This window comes from Talpa europaea, assembly GCF_964194135.1.
Source record: "Talpa europaea genome assembly, chromosome: 7".
NCBI classification, from domain to species: domain Eukaryota; kingdom Metazoa; phylum Chordata; class Mammalia; order Eulipotyphla; family Talpidae; genus Talpa; species Talpa europaea.
In genome coordinates, this window is record NC_140074.1 from 64,538,910 (window position 1) to 64,558,210 (window position 19,301).

General features: G+C 51.8%; 1 protein-coding gene across 1 annotated transcript in view; it reads right to left on the reverse strand.

Annotated features, from left to right (window-relative positions):
- AKNA (AT-hook transcription factor) overlaps nucleotides 1-19,301 on the reverse strand; it is a gene marked incomplete at both ends in the record, with an annotated part of 33,195 nt that overhangs the window by 1,969 nt on the left and 11,925 nt on the right. The window contains 15 exons of the mRNA XM_084237823.1: nucleotides 214-330; nucleotides 1,596-1,691; nucleotides 3,156-3,302; nucleotides 3,917-4,032; nucleotides 4,637-4,813; nucleotides 7,676-7,838; nucleotides 9,529-9,740; nucleotides 10,477-10,583; nucleotides 11,553-11,799; nucleotides 12,643-12,795; nucleotides 12,874-13,028; nucleotides 13,761-13,968; nucleotides 14,463-14,590; nucleotides 16,478-16,537; nucleotides 18,434-18,585. Of these exons, the coding sequence (XP_084093949.1) occupies nucleotides 214-330; nucleotides 1,596-1,691; nucleotides 3,156-3,302; nucleotides 3,917-4,032; nucleotides 4,637-4,813; nucleotides 7,676-7,838; nucleotides 9,529-9,740; nucleotides 10,477-10,583; nucleotides 11,553-11,799; nucleotides 12,643-12,795; nucleotides 12,874-13,028; nucleotides 13,761-13,968; nucleotides 14,463-14,590; nucleotides 16,478-16,537; nucleotides 18,434-18,585 (2,238 nt within the window). The remainder of the gene's footprint in view (nucleotides 1-213; nucleotides 331-1,595; nucleotides 1,692-3,155; nucleotides 3,303-3,916; nucleotides 4,033-4,636; nucleotides 4,814-7,675; nucleotides 7,839-9,528; nucleotides 9,741-10,476; nucleotides 10,584-11,552; nucleotides 11,800-12,642; nucleotides 12,796-12,873; nucleotides 13,029-13,760; nucleotides 13,969-14,462; nucleotides 14,591-16,477; nucleotides 16,538-18,433; nucleotides 18,586-19,301) is intronic.

Genomic DNA, 19,301 nt, shown 5'->3' on the forward strand with positions numbered 1-19,301 from the left:
CACAAGACAGAGTGACCACATGGAAAGATGTTGCAGAGAATAGGAGCCCCCCACCCCGCCCCACCTCCCTGTTACAGCTGGACACGCCGGCCATGTGGGGTGGGTGTTGCTTTAAGAAACTATCCGGTTGGCTCTGTTCAGGCTGGTTGGACCTGCCCGGGCCCTGAACTCTGCATACAAGAGAGCTGAGGGAAGAACCGAGTCTGTCCCTACCAGAGGTGGATGAGTCCGGGCTGGCTCCCTCTAAGGGGGACCCAACTAGACCACACAGGGGACATCGCAGGGTATCAGAGAGAGTTGGTGCCAGGGGGTCCCTGGGTGCAGCACCACCTGGAAGAGGAGAGGGAGATGTCAGAAGAGAACTGTCTGAATCTCTGCAGCCCTCTGAGCAGGAAAACTTGAGGCTCCAGGAGGTTGAGGGATTTCCTGGGTCTCGGAGCTGGGGAGCTGCTGTCCTCTGGCTCTGGCCATTGCTCCACAGGGAGACAAGCCCCTTCCCCAGGTGGGAGTGGCCCCCATGCCCCTGCCCTGGGCCCCAGGTGTGTCCTCAGAGCCTAGGGAAGCAGGAGGAGGGTGGGCGTCCTTCTTGTCTTCCTGCACAAATCCTCAGCACCACATCTGGGTGAGTTCCAGGCGGATCTGCTGCTTCAGGCCTCAGCTTGGACACCACTTCCTCTGGAAACCTCCTACCTCACCCTCCCTCACCCTCGGCTGAGTTAGGTGCTGCCAGTCCTGTTCTGTGCTTCTGTGTCTCAACTGGGCCACTCTGCCTTGTCACTGTAGCTGAGCAGTCCTTTGGGACAGGCCCAGTATGGGAAAAGCCTGGCTAGATGGATGGATGGATGGATGTTGGGACTCAAGCAAGGCAGAATGACACGGTGGTAAGGAGGCAGGGCTCTGGAGTCACAAAGACCTCTAGAGGCAGTCCTGCCTCTATCACTTGTAAGTTGTGTGTCCTTAGGCACAAAATGGGCAAAATAATAAAATGGGTAAAACCTATTTAGAGTTGTGCAGACTGACGACTGTAAAACCCTTAGCATGATGCTCTGTATACAGTAAGGGCTTAATAAATGATGGTTCTTCATCACTGCCTGAAACGGCCTCAGATCACCTCTAAACCTTCCATTAAATGTGGAGCCTCAGGCTCAGAAGAGAAACTGACCTACGATCCACAGTGGAACCAACCTAGAACTGGGTGTTCCTATTCTCAGGCCGCTGCTCTTCCCACGACTCCTCCTTGTTGGTTTGGGGGAAAGGAGAGGCGTGGAGGGAGGATGGAGGGGAGATGAGACATCATCACCACTGCCAGCCCCCTGTGCCAGCACCCCTTTATCAGGCTACTTCAGGAACTTCTTAAATTCCATCCATGGGTTCTATGTGTCAAGGCCAAGGAGGTGGCTTCAGGCAACATCACCTGGAGCAACATGTGTGACAGGATATCCTGGGAAGGCTGACAAGTCCAGAAAAATCCACTTCTCGTCTATACCTTTGCCCCACCACTGAGCTCAGGGCTATCCCACGTCTGGCCCAACTGCACCCTCCCTGAGTGAAGGCGGCCTCCCTGTCCTGACCACTTCTCCAGGTACCCCCTTTACCTGCATCCTGGGTCCTAACGGGTCGGCTGTGGGTACAAGAGACTGCGCCACTGCCTCTTGGGACAGTTTTGGGGGTCAGAACATGGTACTCCTGGCCTGGGGAGGAAAACAGAACAGGTAGTGTCAGCCCTCTGCATGGATGCATTGGGGAGGTCTTAGTATAATGCTCTCTCTTCTCCAGATGGTTTTGAGTCATTCATTCTCTCATACACACACACTCGTGCAAATACAAAATGTCAAATGTGCACAAATATGTACATGTGTGTATAACACACACAAATGAAAACCTATTTGTCTTTAAAAAGCTGTGCAGACTCCGATGTCATCTCAGATCCTGCTTAGTTGCCAGCTGCCTAGGTCTTGACACTGAGGAACAATTAACAAATCTGTGCTCAGTTAGGAGATGAAAGACGGCCTGGAAGGACCTGCAAGCAATGAGCAAGTCCGATGGTGGCCCCAACCTGTCTTGCTGGAGGGATGGGAATGGCTAGGGGCTTTGGCATTTCTTCCCTGTGCTCTGGGTGGGGACAGTCAGTGTGGGATTCCAGGATTGGTGGGAGGACTGTGTGGCAACCAACCCTGCTGCATTCTGACCAGTGCCCCGCAGATACAAAGCCCTCCATACTGCCGGGTCCTCACCCAGTCCACCATCCTGTCTTATCCCTCCCGGAGTCTCAGATGAGACCTTCACAGGGTGGGTTTAGTGCAGCGGTTACTTTGGCAAATGCGTCAAATAAGACCTTCAGAATGTGGCCTGATAATGATCTTTTCTCCTGTGACAGTGCAGGATTCCCGCCTGGCACTTGGCGTGTTGCACAGGCCCCGTGGACTGGCTGCTGTCTCAACTTTGCTCCTCGGCCCTGCCAGCTCCAGCAGGGCTAACGTGTGTCTCTGGTTTCCAGCCTTGTCCCCAGCACTTAGCCATGTGGATGTGAGGTTAACTGCCCTCACTCCCAGGGAGGTATGGCTGGGAGTCACGCCTGCAATTTACTTACTCACTATGATCATGTGCCCACTATAATTGCTTGTTCATTGCTGTCCCCTTTGCTAAGCTGTCAGGTTCCTGGAAGTAGGAGCTGTATCCATATTTCTCTTAATGCTGAGGGCTTTGAAATTCTATGTGTCACCTCAAACCTTACTGTGTGCTGGGTGCCCAGTTCATAAGACACAGGGGCCCCCTGGGGAATCGGGCCTGAAGAGGGGGAGGCCAGGAGCAAGTGATACAGATTCCACAGTCACCCTGTAGCTCAGGTCCTGCCACCAGCAGGTGCTTTTTTGACCTCTTTATGATCGACCAGTTGATGTACTAAGTACCCGCACGTGGGCCCCAGAAGGGCAGGCGATGGAAACTCTTTGCCGAATGAATGTTTGGATGAATGAATGCACTGAGATTCATGAAGATTCCATGGAAGCATGGAAGATTCTGATGTCTTTCGTACCACGGAACAGTGGAAAGGATGCTGTTTGAATGGTCCAGGGGCTAATAGAAAAGGCCACTCATGGCAGAACACCAGGGTGCTGGGGCCACCCGTGCCCTCTCTCTCCACCCCCTCCACCCACCTGTGTACTGGCCCAAGAAAGTAACCCTGTCTGTCCGTCCAGCGCTGCCCACTCCTCTCTTTCTGTCCCAAGTTGCCTTTGGACTGTCCTCGGCAGTCCTGCTCTTCTCAGAGAATAGCCGGAGAGAGGCTGGCTCAGATTCAGAACCTAGAGTTGAAATAGGGGGCATGAGTGAGGCTGGGGAGGGGGTCATTGCACAGCTCTGGGAGTCAGCATAGCACAAGTTCAGGCTCTGAGGAAGATGCCTGGGTTTTAATCCCAGGCCTACCCTTTAGTAACAACAGCTGACACATTCAGAATCCAGCGGTGGCCAAGCTCTGGCCTATATGCTTTGTGCGTGCCACGTCATGCAGCCTCATGGCAATCCCAGGAGGAGGCTGCTATGACTACTGGCTGGTAGATGTCCCTTCAACTGCTCAGCAGGGAAGCAACTGCAGTCACATAGCCAAGAGGAAGTGGAGTTGGGCTGAACCCGCTACAGACTCCAGAGCTGTGTTCTTCTGGCAAGTCCCTGCACTGTGGGCCTTGGTGTCTGTCTGCAGAATGTGGATCATGTGACCCACCTTGCAGTGAAGACTAAGGGAGATGATGCAGACACAAAGGCCTAACAGATACAGCGGCTGCTATTGGAAGGGCACCAGGCTTCGGAGCCCTACAGCTGCCTAAACAGACATAGGCTTTCCCACATTTCCTCCAAGGCTGTTACTGTGGTCCCTGACGACAGGTGTGGCCTCCAGAAACCAGCCCTGGCAGGCACTTACTCAGGGACAGTCGGGGCACATCCCGAGGCATCGAAGAAGACCTGGCTCGCCGCCTTCCTGTAGGGACAGCTTTTTCTGCACCTCCAGGCTCGCCAGACAACCTCTCTGTGGATTTACTAGCAAAAGAGAAAGATGATGTCACTGCAAGAGGCTTCACAGGACCTTTAAAGATGATGAGTGAGAAGGCCAAGCTGGAGTGAAGCTCATAGCATAATGGGGGGCGGGCGCCAGAGAAGCCAAAACCTCAGACTCTGGAGTTGGAGTCACAGAAAATGACTCTGAGCCTCTCTGATTCTGTTTTCTTGTGTGTTAAATGAAGATGATAGCAACTGCCTCAGAGGGTTGTTGGAGGCATTGAGACTTGTCCAGAAAATGCTTAGCCAAATATCTCCAGAAGTTTGTTGATCGCATGTAATCCCCATGCCTGACTGCAGAGTGCATGGGGGAGAAGGTGAGCATCCTGGAACTTTCCCAGCTCTTCAGAGGGTGGTCAGGTTAGGAACATTCATTGTACCATGCTTCATTAACATGTATTGAATATAGCCTTGGTACATCAGATGTTACACAGTGAAAAAAAAAAAAAAAAAACCCTAAGTGAATGAACTACTGAAGGAGTGAGCATGTGCCCGGCTCCAGGAGTCTGGGGCAAGCCAGAAGCCGCCAAGTCTACCTCCTGTGCTGCCACCAGGGCACGTGGGTGGGAATCTTGGGGTCACGCACCTGCCATAGTGGGTGCTCCAAGCAGCTGAGGAATCTGCTGGCCGGTCCCGGGCCCGGGTGGGGCGGTCAAAGGTGGACACTGGGCGTGTTGGGCTGCTTTGGGGTGACCGATGCAGACTGTCCTCCAGCCGCAGGCGGAGCCGAGACACCTCCTCTTGCAGTTCACGGATGGCCTGGCTGCAGTGGGGATGGAGACAGGAACAGATGCCAATAAACAGGGGGGTACCTGATGCAGCAGCTTGAGCCCCTTTCTAGCAGGCACAGGGCCCAACTGCTGTTATTTAATTTCAAAATGCCCCGTGTGTCCACTTTTCTCCCTAGGCATCTCAGCACCTCTCTGAGTTCATGCACTTGCACTCTGAGCAAAGCAGAACTTCCTTGACTTTCCCATCCTAACACAGGGCCTCTGAGCAGCTGTTCTGAAACACCCATGACAAATTCTCAAGCTAGAGATGAGGGTGCAAAATAAAGAGGGAACCGGCTATGATTCTGCTTTAAAGATAGAATTCTTAGCCCCAGGCTACCCTCCCCCCTGCCCCCCTACCATGGTCTGTAAAACTCCATTAGTCTGGGTATCTTCCCTGCCTTCCTCAGCCCCTCCCCTCTGCTCCTGACAGAACAGTCTCCCGACAGCGAGCCACTGGCAGGCAAGGAACAGACTTCCGCATCTCATGCCTCAAGACCTTACCCCTCAGAGAGGCTCCGCACATTATTGAACTGGACTCCAGACTCCACGAGGGAGCAGGAAGGGGCAGGGCATGGAGACAGGACAAGGAGACATCACAGTCATTGCCAACACACACTATGTGTAGGTGGGAAGACACGGGGCGCTATTGGCAAGGTTGCCCTACTCCCGGCGAAATCCCCAAACACAGCCACCCCGATGGCAAGGTGTCTCAGCAAGCCACCAGCACTCAGGGAGAAAACACGGTCTGCATTTCTTTCCAACCAGTCGCCAAATCTCTAGCATCTCCTCCTGCAGGCATGGCTGATACGGGGCAGACCACCCTGTCCACAACACCCCACCTGTAATCCCCCTACCCACGGAGTGCCAGAGTCTGGGCCCAGCATAGTGTCCTCTGAGCTGATGCAGGCTCTACATCTAGTCCTTCTGGGGAGGGGGTCCCCTTGAGGCTGGTTCTTGCCTGGTGGCCCCTGGGCTTGTGGGAGGCTGTCTCCTGGCACCACCTGCAGCTCTCAGGTGAGTGAGTCAGGGAGCAGGCGACCTCTCTGGCTAAGCCCAAGTGCAGTGTGCTCTGCGCGTCCAAGCAGGTTCCCTTGGCGATCCCCAGGGAGACGCATGTGGGGTTTCCAAGGCACACTTGAGAGTGGAGGATCAGGAGAGGCAGGGCTCCCTTCCCATTAACCCACGCAGGGCTAGGTAGCAGCTTGGTGCTGCATGTGAGCTTCCTGGCCCTGGCCAAAGATCACTCATTAAGGGCCCAGGACTTGGAACAGCCACTTGGGTGGCACTTGCTCCTTCTGGGTGGTTTCTATCAAGAGCTTCATTCTTTGGTGCCAGTTGGGACATAAAATCCATCTTTCCCTACAAACTGGCCACCACGTCCTTTGTGGATTTCCCATGTCCTCATAGCATCCACCTGGCTGGCCAGCCAGAAATCTGAGAAACCTTTCCTTCCATGAACAGTCCCTAAAGCTGAGGAACTCGCAAGTCCTATGGGCCCGAAGCCTAAGTATCTTTTCTCAAATGCATCTGCTCCGGCCTACATTCTCCCCCTCCCAGTGGCCATAGAACTTTTTATAAAACATGGGGGCTTTGTGGTGGTGCAAGGAATTAAGTCTCAGCACTATGAAGCTATCTGCAGCCACTGCAGCACAAGTTCGATCCCTGGCCAGGGAGCTACCCACATGGTGCAGCAGACCTCTCCTGTCTCGCCCGCTGCTCCTCTTGGCAGGGTATTTCAGTAGATCCACCTGTTCTGCACCTCACTCCGTTTCTGGTGAATCCTCTCACCCTCCCCTACACCTCTGGCCTACACTATAGCTCTTGTATGCATAAATAAATCTTTAAAAAAAAAAAAAAGCCACAAACCTTACCACACCACCACCACCACCCCCCGCCCCCCTGCCTTCACTGTCCTCAGGTGAGTCTTCACGCCTTCATAAATATTCAGCGAGCACCTCTGAGACAAGCCACCTTCCAAACCTCTGACCAGAGTTCAAGGCCCTCCAAGATCTCTCCAGGTCCACTTCCTCCAGGGAGTCCTCCCTGAAACCTCTGAACTAGATGCCCCTTCTCTGCTCCCAGAGTCCTTTGGGCTTTGCCACTTTGTGCTTGTCACCCTGGGTGTGAGCACCTGTCGCTCTGTCCCTCTTACAAGACAGTGATCCTTACAAGGCAACTAGTGTGTTCCCATGGCCTGGGTACTACAGGCACATTGACGTCACAGGGGACTGCAGTGCATTTATTAAACTCGGCCTTGGAAGCCAAACGCCAGCAGCTCAACCCAGCTCTGCACATGACAAACACCCTCACAACTGCAACAGGCTTAGGAGGCCCAGACTGGTGACTGCAGCGCAGTCATCTTGTGCATTCAGGGACAGACATCCCAATCCTGTAAAAGCACCTGATTACTGGCCACAAGCCACTCAGAAGATGAGGACCAAGCAGCCTATTTTGCCATTTGTGTTCAACCAAGCAAGAAACAACTTCCTTAGAACTACACTTGGATTAAAAAGAAAAAAATTGAAAAACACAGTTCATATAATGCATGAACTGCAGAAAACATGTCCCTGTGAAAACATTTGCCTGCCCTGCCTTGGAAGGGACATGCAGGGAGCAGGGAGAGGTCTCAGCGCCAAAGGTGAACCTCTAGCTCATTTCTCAGTAACTAGAAAAGTGTCCTCAGAGCCCAGATCAATGAGGCCCCACAGAGGCACCCTGAGCTGGAAGGCAAGATGTGTGGGTTGGTCTGGTGCCACCACCGGATCTGAGTGCCAGCAGGCCCTGCCTCGCTCGGGCACTGCTCTCCTGCCTGGGATGAGCTCGACTCCCTGGTGTCCAAGTATGCGACTTACTCTCGCCCTGATCTGGTGAAGAGGAAGCCAGGAGTGGTCTCTGCTGGTCCATGGGGCAGGGCTGCATGGGCTGGGATGTCTGGGATCGAGGCGGGGGGAGGGCTGACGGTCCTGCTGGCGGGGTGCTGTTCAGAAATCCGCTTTTGTCTCTCAAACTCTGAACCTTGGGACAGTTCGGGAGGCAGAAAGAGAGCCAAGTGAGTTTACAAAAAGAAACACCCTCAAAGCATGAACTATGGACAGTGGCTGGCTGAGGTCACGAAATTCCTGATGAGGTCAAGGACCCATTGACCTCAAAACCAGAAGACATGGATTTTACTGGAAGCTTAGGGTGTTAAGGAGGGCCTGCAGAACTGCTCCCCGTCCTGGCATCAGACCCAACACACCATCCTGAGAGTTCATTGTTTTTTCACTCTCCCCCCATTCCCGACTTGATCCTGCATCTTACTGATCTGTGCTGGGACCAACTCTGATCCTCCCCTGCCTCTGAAATTGCAGTCACACTTTTGCCTTTGTCTATTTCGGGGAGGGCATCCCCAGCTCTTTCAATGGGAGGAGACACCAGAGGTTAAAAATCTGGTTTGGGCACGAAAACCAGTGAGGCCTTGGTACTGCTGAAGCAATAAATCAAGGAACATCCTATAGATACCTAGAACAATCCAAATGAACCGCCCGAAAAGTATGCTGAGTGAAAATGCCACTCCCCAAACTTATATATCCTATGACTCCACGGATACAACATTCTTGAAATGACAAAGTTAGAGGTAAAAACAGTGCCGTGTCTCCAGGTGCTGAGGAAGAGTATAGGTAGTGGGGGGATACATGGGTACATGTCCAAAAGGCAACAGGAAGGAACCTGCAGTAGAATGGTCTGTCTTGACTGTATCGATGTCGATAACATCTGCCAGATGTTATCAGAACTGGGTGAGGGGGATCTGGAATCTCTGCCTGTGACTTCTCACAACTACATGTGATCTACAGTGATCTCAAGATAAAAACTTTAATCAAAAATATGAGGATGACAAACTAGAAAAAGAGGCAAAGCTAACCTCAGGTGCTAGAAGTCAAGCAGTGAAGGTTCACTGGTCCCCACAGGGGGGTCTGGATGCTATTCATGTAGGGTTTCTGGGCCTGTGTTCACTTTGCAAAAATTCACCGACTTAATGTTCCTGTACATTGGTTTGCTTTACTTCCCTAAAAAGTTCACATTTTTTTAAAGGTGAAAAATGGAATCAGAGTTTATAGACCAGAGGTGTTTGTGATACAATTTTAAGTGGGGACAAAAAGGTTATCCCATCTCTGTTCTAAGAATATGTACATGTACATGACTGGCACACAAAATGGCTCACAGGTATTACACCAAAAGGCCAGTATAGGGCCTCCCCGGTGGCACAGCGGTTGAGCACTGGGTTGCGAAGCTGCCCGCAGCCTCTGCGGCACCAGTTCGATCCCTGGCTGCTCCCCGGCCACTGGAGGAGGGTCCTGCATGGCATGCAGACCTCTCCTGCCGCCCGCTGCTCCCCTCAGCAGTGTACTTCGGTTCTTCTGCCTGCTCTGCTCCCCACTCTGGCTCTGATGAATTCTCTCACCCTCCCATGCTTCTGACTGTACCCAGAGCTTGTGTAAATAAATAAATAAATCTTTAAAAAAGAAAAAAAAGGCCAGTATAATCATTTCCAGTGTATTTTTTCTTTGTTCTCTTTTGTTGACTTTGTAACTTCCAACTTTCCTATAACGAACCTTCTAGTATTTTATATTTAAAGGGTAATGCAAGTTTTTCTGTTGGGTTTTTTTTTTTAAACGAACACAATTGGCCACCTAAGGTTCTGGCCAACCCAGAAGTATCCACTCACCCATCTCTGTAGCTAGCGTCGGCTCTGGGGGGAAGCTGGGTGTCTTCTGCGGGAGAGGACTGCCCCGGCCGGAGAGGTGCCTCTGGGCTCGGCTTCTGGGTGTGCTGGGCTCAGCGGCTCTTCTGGGGACCCGAGGACCCCTGGTCTGGGGGTGGGAGGCTCTTTCCCGGGGCACAGAATCCGTGAAGGGCTGGGCTAATATCCCTGGGGTGCTGCGGTACCAAGGAGAGACTCATTCAGATCACAGAGAGAGGGGATATGGCCTCTGAGCCCCTCCACACAGAAGCCAATGAGTTCTTGACCTTTTCGACATCACCCTGTGTGCATGATATTTTTGAGGATGCACCCCACTACACCTGCATTTCTTAAACTGCAGAGCAGTGCACCTGCCCACCCATATCCACAAAATAATAAAGTTCAATTTTGTTTTTAAGGCTTATGAAGAGAAATAGAATTTCTACCCATTCTTCCCAAGTGGCCCTGGGTTGGCACATGGGCTTCCCAGGGGGCTTTGGAGGTCACCACTTTACATGGTTTCTCTGCCTCCCTTTTCTGTGTTCCCTGCCCCGTCTCCCTTCCCCTTGGGTTTCAGCCCAGCCCCTACCTCAGGTAGCTGCCCAATTGCCCTTTATCCTTGTCTTCTGCTCATCTCACTCCACCCTGCCATAGTTCTTATTCATTCACTATCCACCTGTTCATTTGTCCAAGTATTTATTTCCCAATCTGCTGTTAATTGGCTGGGTGACACTGGGCAAGTCGCTTGCCCTCTCTGAGCCTCCTTTCCCCTCCATCAATAACATGGGGGTGAGGAACCATGGTTGAGGGGATGAAGTGAGGTCTCTGAGAGTGGCCATACCATCACCCCCACTCTGGGGTTCACAGCAGTTGGATCAGCAAGCTATCCCAGGAGTGGGACACTGGGGGACTATGGTGGGGTCCCCAGGGTACCTGATGTGGGAGAGCCGGTGCTCTGGAGTCTGGGTGAGGGGTGACACTCTGCTGGTTTCTGATCCCACAAAGCCACTGTCTGTCTCCGGGGATGCCATCCAGGTCTCCTGAAAGAGGCAGAGTCCCTTTAAGTCTGAGGAATGTGTACAGGGCATTCTGGGAAGCCCATGGCATCCTGGCCTGGGCCCCACATTCCAGAGCCTCACAGATAGAGTCTGGCCAGCTCCTAACAGCCAGGCCAGGATGTGAGGGTCCTTGGGTCCTCAGGCCCAGGCAGGGCCTCCGTGGCCCAAGGGGACACCCCAGAACATCCTGTGAGGAGTGGGAGCCAGGGTCCTTGGAAGAGAGACAGTTTTCTTGAGCCAGGAATAGACAGAGCAGGAGAAAGCATTCCCGTTACAGGATCAGGATTCTCAAGTCCACATGTCTTCTGGCTTGGGCCTGGAATGTCACGGTCCTATCTGACTACAGAAATGCCAGGCCCAATGAATTGGGAAAATAAAACCCATCATGCATGCACCTCCTACAGCCAGGGTCTAGTGTCAGGCACAAGGAACCCCAACACAGCCACACAGGTGCCTGCTCTCCAGCTCACAGCCCGCTGCAGATTCCTTACAATGGCCCACTAGGACTATAGAGGGTTGTGTGTGAGTATGTGTGTGTGTGTACACACACATGCAGACACACACATTATTCTACAAAAGGCTGCCCAGCAGGTCACATTTCCACAGTGACTGGTCACCTCTGCATCCATTTAAAAACTACTGCTGTAACAGCACACAGGGCCTGGCATGGTCAAAAAGACCCCAGCTATGCTACGCAGCTCTAGAAACATAGGCAATTGTTGCTCAGGAGGAACCAGAGCTCCTGGTAGGAGTGGGGGACTAGGGGAAGAGTTACAGCCAAGAGGTGATACTGGGCACAAGTCCTGAATGCTGGGCAGGACTGTGACTGGCAGGGATGGGAGCAGGTGTTTGGAAGGGAATGGCATGAGCAAAGGCCCAGAGGCAGAAAGCTCTGGAAGATGCAGGGAGTGGCCCTGAGGCCCCAAGCCCAGGCCTCCTGCAGACACTTACTTCCAGCTGGGGCCTGCCAGTGTGGTGCAGAGACTTCTGTGGAGGGTGCTCAGAGATGCCACTTCCCTCTAGGCTGGTGAGACTGCTCTTGTGCGACCCTGAGGACTTGGTGCCCTGAGGGTGGGGTGGCCTGCCAGGGCCTGGGGGAGTGGCCTCTGCCTTGCCCAGGCCTGATGGGTGCCGGTCTCTGATGCCAGGTGCGTGGAAACCCAGTGGATTCACAGATGCCATCTGCTCCATGGTCTCCCTGGCAGGGAAGGAGAGACATGTCAACCCTGAGCCCTGGCACAGGCCAAGCAGTCCAGACTTGGGAGCCGAGCAGGGCACAGCATAAGCTTGGGAGTCAGGCTCCCTGGGGGCCCACTCTGATCCTGCCACCCTCTAGCTGTGTGATCCTGGGCAAAGCCCCTCCCCTCTCTGAATCTCACTTTTCTCAACGATAGGATGGGGATGCCAACAAAATTACACCCAATCACCATGGTGGAAATAGTGTAGAAACAACCAAGCTTTGAGAATTTGCAATAACATCTCTCCTACTTCAGTTATTTCCATAAACTTCCCTCTACTAAGAAAGACCGACACTATTACAAGTAAAGGCTAACTTGGAAAATAAAAGAGGAAAACATATTTGACATGGATTGTTACTGGTTAAAGGGGCCGCTGAGGGTGTCTTCCCTCAGTGAGTTCATGGTCTAGTTTTCCTGTTTATTTTCTAAGTTCATTTCTACCTGTGATTTGTAATACTGGTCCTCAATTTTATAATAGTGACGTTAAGTCTTCTGAGTAGAGCAAAATTTATGGAAATGGCGTTAAAAACATAAGAGCACTGAGACTTTCTCCTTGACCTTCTTAGAAGGTCTGAGATGGAAAAGGAGAATAATGCTGCATCTGTCCTGCTGAAAGCCGGGTTCCACATCCCCCGAAGCCATTTCCAGTGCTGTCACAGGTGTACCTTCCTCACCTGGAGAAGCCGAGCTAAGTGGCTGGAAAGCCGTTTCTAAGCTGCAGTGGGCTATCTACCCCCAGGACAATTAGCACCCCTGTGATTTGGGAGGTGGTATGGGACAAGGGGAGGGACTCAGCGACATACTCAAGAAGGGGCCCGTGACCTCTCTCAGCCTGCACCACAGGGAGGGCACTGGCCTCGGCTTTCGCTGGAGTGGGAGCTGCTCTGTCCTCCGTGCAGACCTGCTCCTCCTCCTCCAGCCTCATGGCTTCTGGGAGGGACTTCACACTGAGGTACCTGCAGAGGAGCACACAGAGGCTGTGACCTCGGCCCAGGGACAGCCAGCACTCTGGCCCCACTGCTGGGGACACCCACCGCTCCAGCAGGCCATGGAAGCCTTGCTCCATCTGCAGCTCCTTGCATCTGAGGGGGGCCGGGAGGCCCAGTGTCCTGTCTCCCACCTCACTGCTGGCAGAGCTCATCTCCGGGTTCATGTGTGATAGGCGGGGGTCCGTGCAGGTGGCGTCGGACTGGGGGCCAGAAAGGCAGGGAGACACTCAGCAGATAACTAAACACCATTTTTTAAGCACCTGTTTCATGCTAGGCTCATGCTGGGGGCTGGAGTAAGAAATAGGTTAGACTCCTTAACTCCACCCTCCACCCCACCCACCCAAACTCCACCCGTCCCGAACTCCACCTGTGCAGGATGCCAGGGCTGGGTGGCTTGATGAGCCTTACGGTCACACATTGCTTAGCAACATGTCGGTCAAGGATGGGCAGCTTAAACCCCACATATGACTGAGGTCCCAGTGGACTGCACCTTCCAGCCTCAGTGCATGGGAGGTGCCAGCTAGGTCTGTGCCAGGACACTCTCGGGTGTTCACCTTCACATAAGCATCTAACACACTTCTCGGAATGTATTCCTATCACTCAGCAACATGTGACTGTACTGGCTGCCATCAAGGGAGCAGCTACTATGTGCCAGACACTACAGACCTCACCTCACAATCTCATCAGCACAACCAGTTAACCCATTCTCCAGACAGGTAACTGAGGTTTTATAACACATAATTTGTTCAACTAGACAGAAAACTCCATGAGGGCAGAAGATGCCTATTCATTGCTATTTCCCACTGAGTTCCCACCTTCTGTCACGGGTCCTGGCATAGGAAACACACATCATGACTACAAAGTGAAGAAATCAGTGAGTGGAGAAATGACGGAAGGAAGGAGAAGACCAACATGGTTGGGCAGAGAGGTACCTCAGAGCAGAGGGTCTGGGTGATTGGCGTGGGGCCGTGTGCCGAAGGAGAGGGTGGGCACCTTGGCTGGTAGGGGCAGGGTGTGACTGGGGGGCTCCCCAGAGGCAGGTCTGACCCGGCTCCCTCGGGGGCCTGCTGGTTCTGGTCCATGTGGTCCTGCAGTTCTTCTAGACGAATTCCCAGCTGGAATATCTCTGCCTCCAGCTCCCTGGAATGGGGAAACATCAGCACCAAGAGCCTGGGATGGCAGCCACGTGAGGTAGGTCAGAGAGGCCATGTTTCATAGAGGGGGCCCCAGAGAATGTCCATAGGTGGAGTCCATGAACATCATCATGTAGATTATGCAAGAACTTGAAATAAACAAGATGAAAGTGGATTCCACTGGTAATCAGCAGACCTGAGCCCTGGTCCCCCCAGATTCCACCCCCACACTGCCAACAGGCTATGTACCTGAGCTAATCCCTTTGCCTTCTGCCTCAGTTTCCCTATTCTCCAAGCTCTTCTCTCTCTCCAAGGTCACTTTCCATTGCAGAGATTCCAAAGGGACACAAACAGGCTTCCAGTATCCCCGCCCTTGGATATGTTGTTAATTGGGACAGGATTTCTCCCTGACCCCTAGTGTACAAATTATGAGGACAGAGCATGGCCTCCCCCTACAGGCCTGCCTCATCTGTCCTCCAGGCCTCCCTCCCCAGTGTGTACCTGCCAGGATCAAATTGCCCAGGAGTTCCCTTGGAGCCGGCTGGCTGCTGGGCCAGTTGCTGGTCCTTGCAGGCCTTCAGGTATTCTTCCTCCAGGGTCGCATGGGCAGCCTTTAGCAACTGGAAACCCTGAAACCAGAGCAGACCAAGAGGACCTGAGTACCAGCCCCTGGGGGGTTTCGTCCCTGCAGACACAGTGGACAGAACAGCTTAAGGGGGGCCATGGGGCTCACCCTGGGTCTACAGAGTCCTCGGGGTCCCTGAATCGGGACCCTCTGGGGCCTGCCTGTCCTGGCAGAGCTCTCAGCCATCAGACTGACACAGCAGACACAGCAGACACACAACCCTAGCGCCAGCCCCTCCTGGGTAGACCTATAAGAACCCCAATGTTCCATGGCAGTTATAGCATCAAATACTCTATGTCCCCTTAAGGACCTAGTACTTGAGAGATATGGATCCTCATTCTTGATTTGCAAAATTTGGGATTACTAATTCTTACAGACTATCGGCACAGATGATGTTTTCTATCATCGGTAATAACTAGCAGTTATAAAGCATGAAGGTTCTGAGCTAAAGCACTTTGCATTATCCATTTAACGTCAACATAGTCATAAAGAGAGGGGGTGATTTATCACCTTCATTTAACGAGGAGGAAACTGAGGCACAGAAAGTTTATTTTAAGTTGGTGATGGTCACACAGTGAGTGAGCAAGTATAGAGGCAGGATCTGAACCCAGGCCCTCTAACTCCAGAGCTCACGGCTTAACTAGACCCCATAGTAAACAAAATAACACCTTACACGTGACGTGCCTAAAACCACAGGCGGTGGGGACACTATCTCTGGTTAGCATTTTCCCCACCCGACTCTACGCTGATGGCAGAGTTGAGTCGCCAAACTTCCAACAGTTCCCAACCTCCTTGGATATGGGGGGTTTGGGACAGAGAGGAAGAAAATGAATGGGGTCAATTTTTAAGGTCCTTGGCATCCACTCAGTGAGAAAGTGTAATCCGTATACACTTTGCACTTGGAAATTGTAAGCGATGGGCGCATAACAACATAGGGAAGACTCACACCATAGTCTTTTTGTTACAAACCAGGCTGTTGCCTTTGCCCCTCCAGGCCTCCCTTAGCTCTTCTCCCCACCAGGCTCTGTGCCTTGAGCACCAGCTGGGCTCCCTGCCCACTGGTCTCCCCGGGATCTATCGAGTGGGGTGCCTCTGAGAGGGCCCAGGGTCACAGAGGAGAGACCTGCAGGGAGGGAACAGACCCCAGCAGGCGATGGTCTCTGGGCTCCCCTGCTCTTTGTCAGGCTTCCCAGGCTGCCCACACCCCTACTCACGGCCCCTTCCTGCAGCCCCCCACTCCCGGCTTTGAGAGTTCCACCTACTTCCTGGGACCCTGGTGAAGCAGAAACCTAAATTTTATACATGACTTTAGTTACCTAGAAATAACAATGCCGAAAAGGAAATAAGTCAATGTTAGGGTTCCCTCTTGTCCCTGATGTTCAAGTTTTAGACAGTTACTTTTATAATAGAGAAAATATGAAAGAGAAGGGCTCTTTCTGGTTGCCTAGGGACAGGGGTCCTGGCGGGAAGCAGTGTGAAACAGAGATCACCACCCTGGGCCTGGGAATCAGGCAGCCCAAGTGGTGTAAGTGCTGCCGCCTGCTAGTTGTGTGACCTCTGAACCATCTTTCTGGGCTTCAGTTCCATCCCAATTAAATGGGGGTGATGGCTTAACTGCCTCCCTGAGTTTTAATAGTGATACAATGAAATCATTTACCCCCAGAGCTGACCAGTGCCTGGCACCCCATTATCATTACTTAACAGGTGGGAACTATTGGTTTGAAGCATCATTATCATGGAAAGCTAAGCAGGGCTGTTTATTCTAAAAGGAGACACTGTGCCTGGGATTTTTTTGGTCTGTATTGTAGCAAAGGAGGCTTCAGAGACTCCACTACTGGAGACAGAGCAGCTGTCTGGTGGTTACAAGAGCATCTCCTGAAGTGGGCAGTACCTTGAGTTGGTCCCGGGGTGTGAGCCGTCCTGCCTGCATCAGGTCTACAAAAGACTCCACCTGGATGTGGGCGTGGAAAAAACACTCCGTTAATGCAAGATGAACACTGCAGACTCCCACACTCAGCCACAGTCACATGTTGGCACAAGGAGCTGGGTTTCACCTCAGGATGTGGGTTTTCTGCCAAGCGCAGGAAGGTGGGTGCCAGAAACCAACTCCACCACCGGCTTTGGCAATTACTGGGAAGAATCAAAGTGGAATCTCCAGGAATTTATCAACAGCAAAGCACAGTTCACTTGTGTGTATAAGACCTATGAGGCAGGATATTTACTGCGGTATAGTAGGGGGGTGGGGTAGTGGACTCTAGGTAACAGTCTAAATGCTGTGCTGTGGAATAGTATGCGGTCACAAAGAGAAGGAAGGCACAGGTGTATGTTCTTGTGTATATGCACTTCCAAGACCAACTTTTTGGTGTCAAGTCAAGGTACAGGACAGTGCTTCTAGTATGGTACCATCTGTATAAAATACAGAGGAAATGAAAAAGGAAAAATACAAATTGCTTGTACAGTTGTATTGCTTAATATCACGTTGGTCAATGAGAACAAATGTACAAAGGGCCCCAAGAGGCTATACCCTCGAGTCTATTTTATATTTTGTTTATCATGCTAAGTCTTTGAAATCTGGAAAGTGTTTTATACTTACAACACATCACAGGCAGACAGGCCATGACAAGTACTCTTAACCACCTTGACCAGACCTTAATTTATAATATACAGAACAGGGAAAATCTCTCCAGTTTCAGGACCAAGAATGGTGGTGATAAAAGGGAACTAAGTACCTGTCCATTCTACCACATGGATGAGTCTGGAAAATATGTGAAATGAATGAAACCAGACACAAAAGGACAAATAATACATGAATCCATTATATGAAAAGTCCAGACTAAGCAAACCCAGAGAGACAAAGGTAGGGGCTGAGGAAAGGGGATTGGAGAGTGATTAATCAGTGGATATGGGGCTTCTTATTAGGTGATGAAAAAGCTTTAAAGTTGATCACGGGGACTGTTGTATCCCCCTGAATATGGTAAAAATCACTGACACACTCTTCAAGACTTTTCTTTCTAAGCTTACACTGTGAAAGGATGAATTATATGGTAGACGAATTTTGACTCAATAAAGCTGTTACCAAAAGAAAGAAGCAAAATCCTGGTGTTTCTCTGCGGGAATATTTTATGGATACGGGACTGCATATGTCACATTTTTGCATTGGCAACTAGGAAGTTCAAAGCCAAACGTGCATTGGTAAAGTGCTCGGGGTCCAACAGAACATCTGGCTTACTAACTTCACCCTAAATTCATTTTACTTATTTTTCCTTCCCTACTTCCCCTTTGCTCCAGTTTTCTCACTTCCATTTTCAGGATGTGGTTGTAATGCATGTTTTTTAAGCCACCTTGAAGCTCTTTTGGAATAAAGCCAAATGTGTAGTTATAAACAGACTTGCAAACAATTCAGTTACTTTGACTCTTTGATGAAAATATAAAGGCCCTTTGAGAGAGAAGGGAGACTTGATTTCTGTCATGAAATGAACTAAGAAAGTGAGGTGACTTATTCTAAAGTGGAAAAGCAGAGTGAAGGTTCTGGTACCATCCAGAACCTTGAAAGAGCTGGATCTTACCCAGGAATCAACCAGAAGACACTCAAGCACAGCTAGAGAATCTGATGGCACACAATACCAACAAGAGGTGGAAACTAGTACTGGGCAACAAGTAGGTGGCTAGAGCTGAGTGGCCTCTGTCACCAGGGAAGAGGCTCATGTTTTCAAGGTTGCCAAGTTAACTCTGACACGGGAGTGACAGACAAGTGAGCCCTACAGAGAGCCTTTCATTTAAGCAGGCTGAGGCAATGCTTTCCCCAGAGAAGTAACATCTCCCCTGGCAAAGGTGGGGGTCCACTCACCTTGGCCAGGAACTGACTGGCCTGAGAAGCTAGTGCTTGGGTACGCTCAGTGAAGGGCTGGTCCTTGGCAATGCCTTGGTTCTCTGGAAGCCACATTGGGGTGGCCACGTTGATGGGTGAGGTGATCAGGTCTCCATGAGCTGATGGACAGCCTGGAATATACAGACAATGAATGTTGGGGCCAACAACAGTCTCCCCGGGGCTGAGACTGAAGCTGAACCATAAAACCACCACCACCACCACCAAGTGGCAGCTTGGTCATTCCACTCCATCATCACGCTGTCCCCAGAAAGTGGCTGGGTAGTATCGTCCCCACTTAAAGGGGAGAACAAGGTCACATTTTCCTCGGATCATACAGCTGGAGCCAAGCCTGGCCAATGGGCTCTAGGCAACGGTTTCGGCTCCAAAACAGAAAGAGGGGGGTTCAAAATCCCAGCCCTGCCCCTGGTAGCAGCATGTGCTCCAGCTCATCCTCATGGCTCCAAGTCTGGGTCCCCTTAACTGTCAATGGGGTAACATCAGAGTATGCTCACCAAGTTGAGGTTTGGAGTCACTGAGATCACGAGTGACAAGGTTGGGCGCAGGACCTGGCCCCATATGGGCTCCACGGTGACAATGCCGTCACACAACTCGCCCAAGATCACCCAGTTGCTAAGTAACCGAGCCAGGGCTCCACCCAGGCCACTCTGCCTCAAAGCGATGGGGGTGGGGGGGGCGGGGGGAGGGGGAATGGGATGGGACCCTTTCCACATTGCATTTGATCTTTTCAAGTCCAAAGGCAGAGGGAGGGGTCTCACCTCCCTCCCTCTCCTGACCTAAAGCCAGTACCATCAGCAGGGTCAACAAGCACCCCCAGAGCAGACAGAGG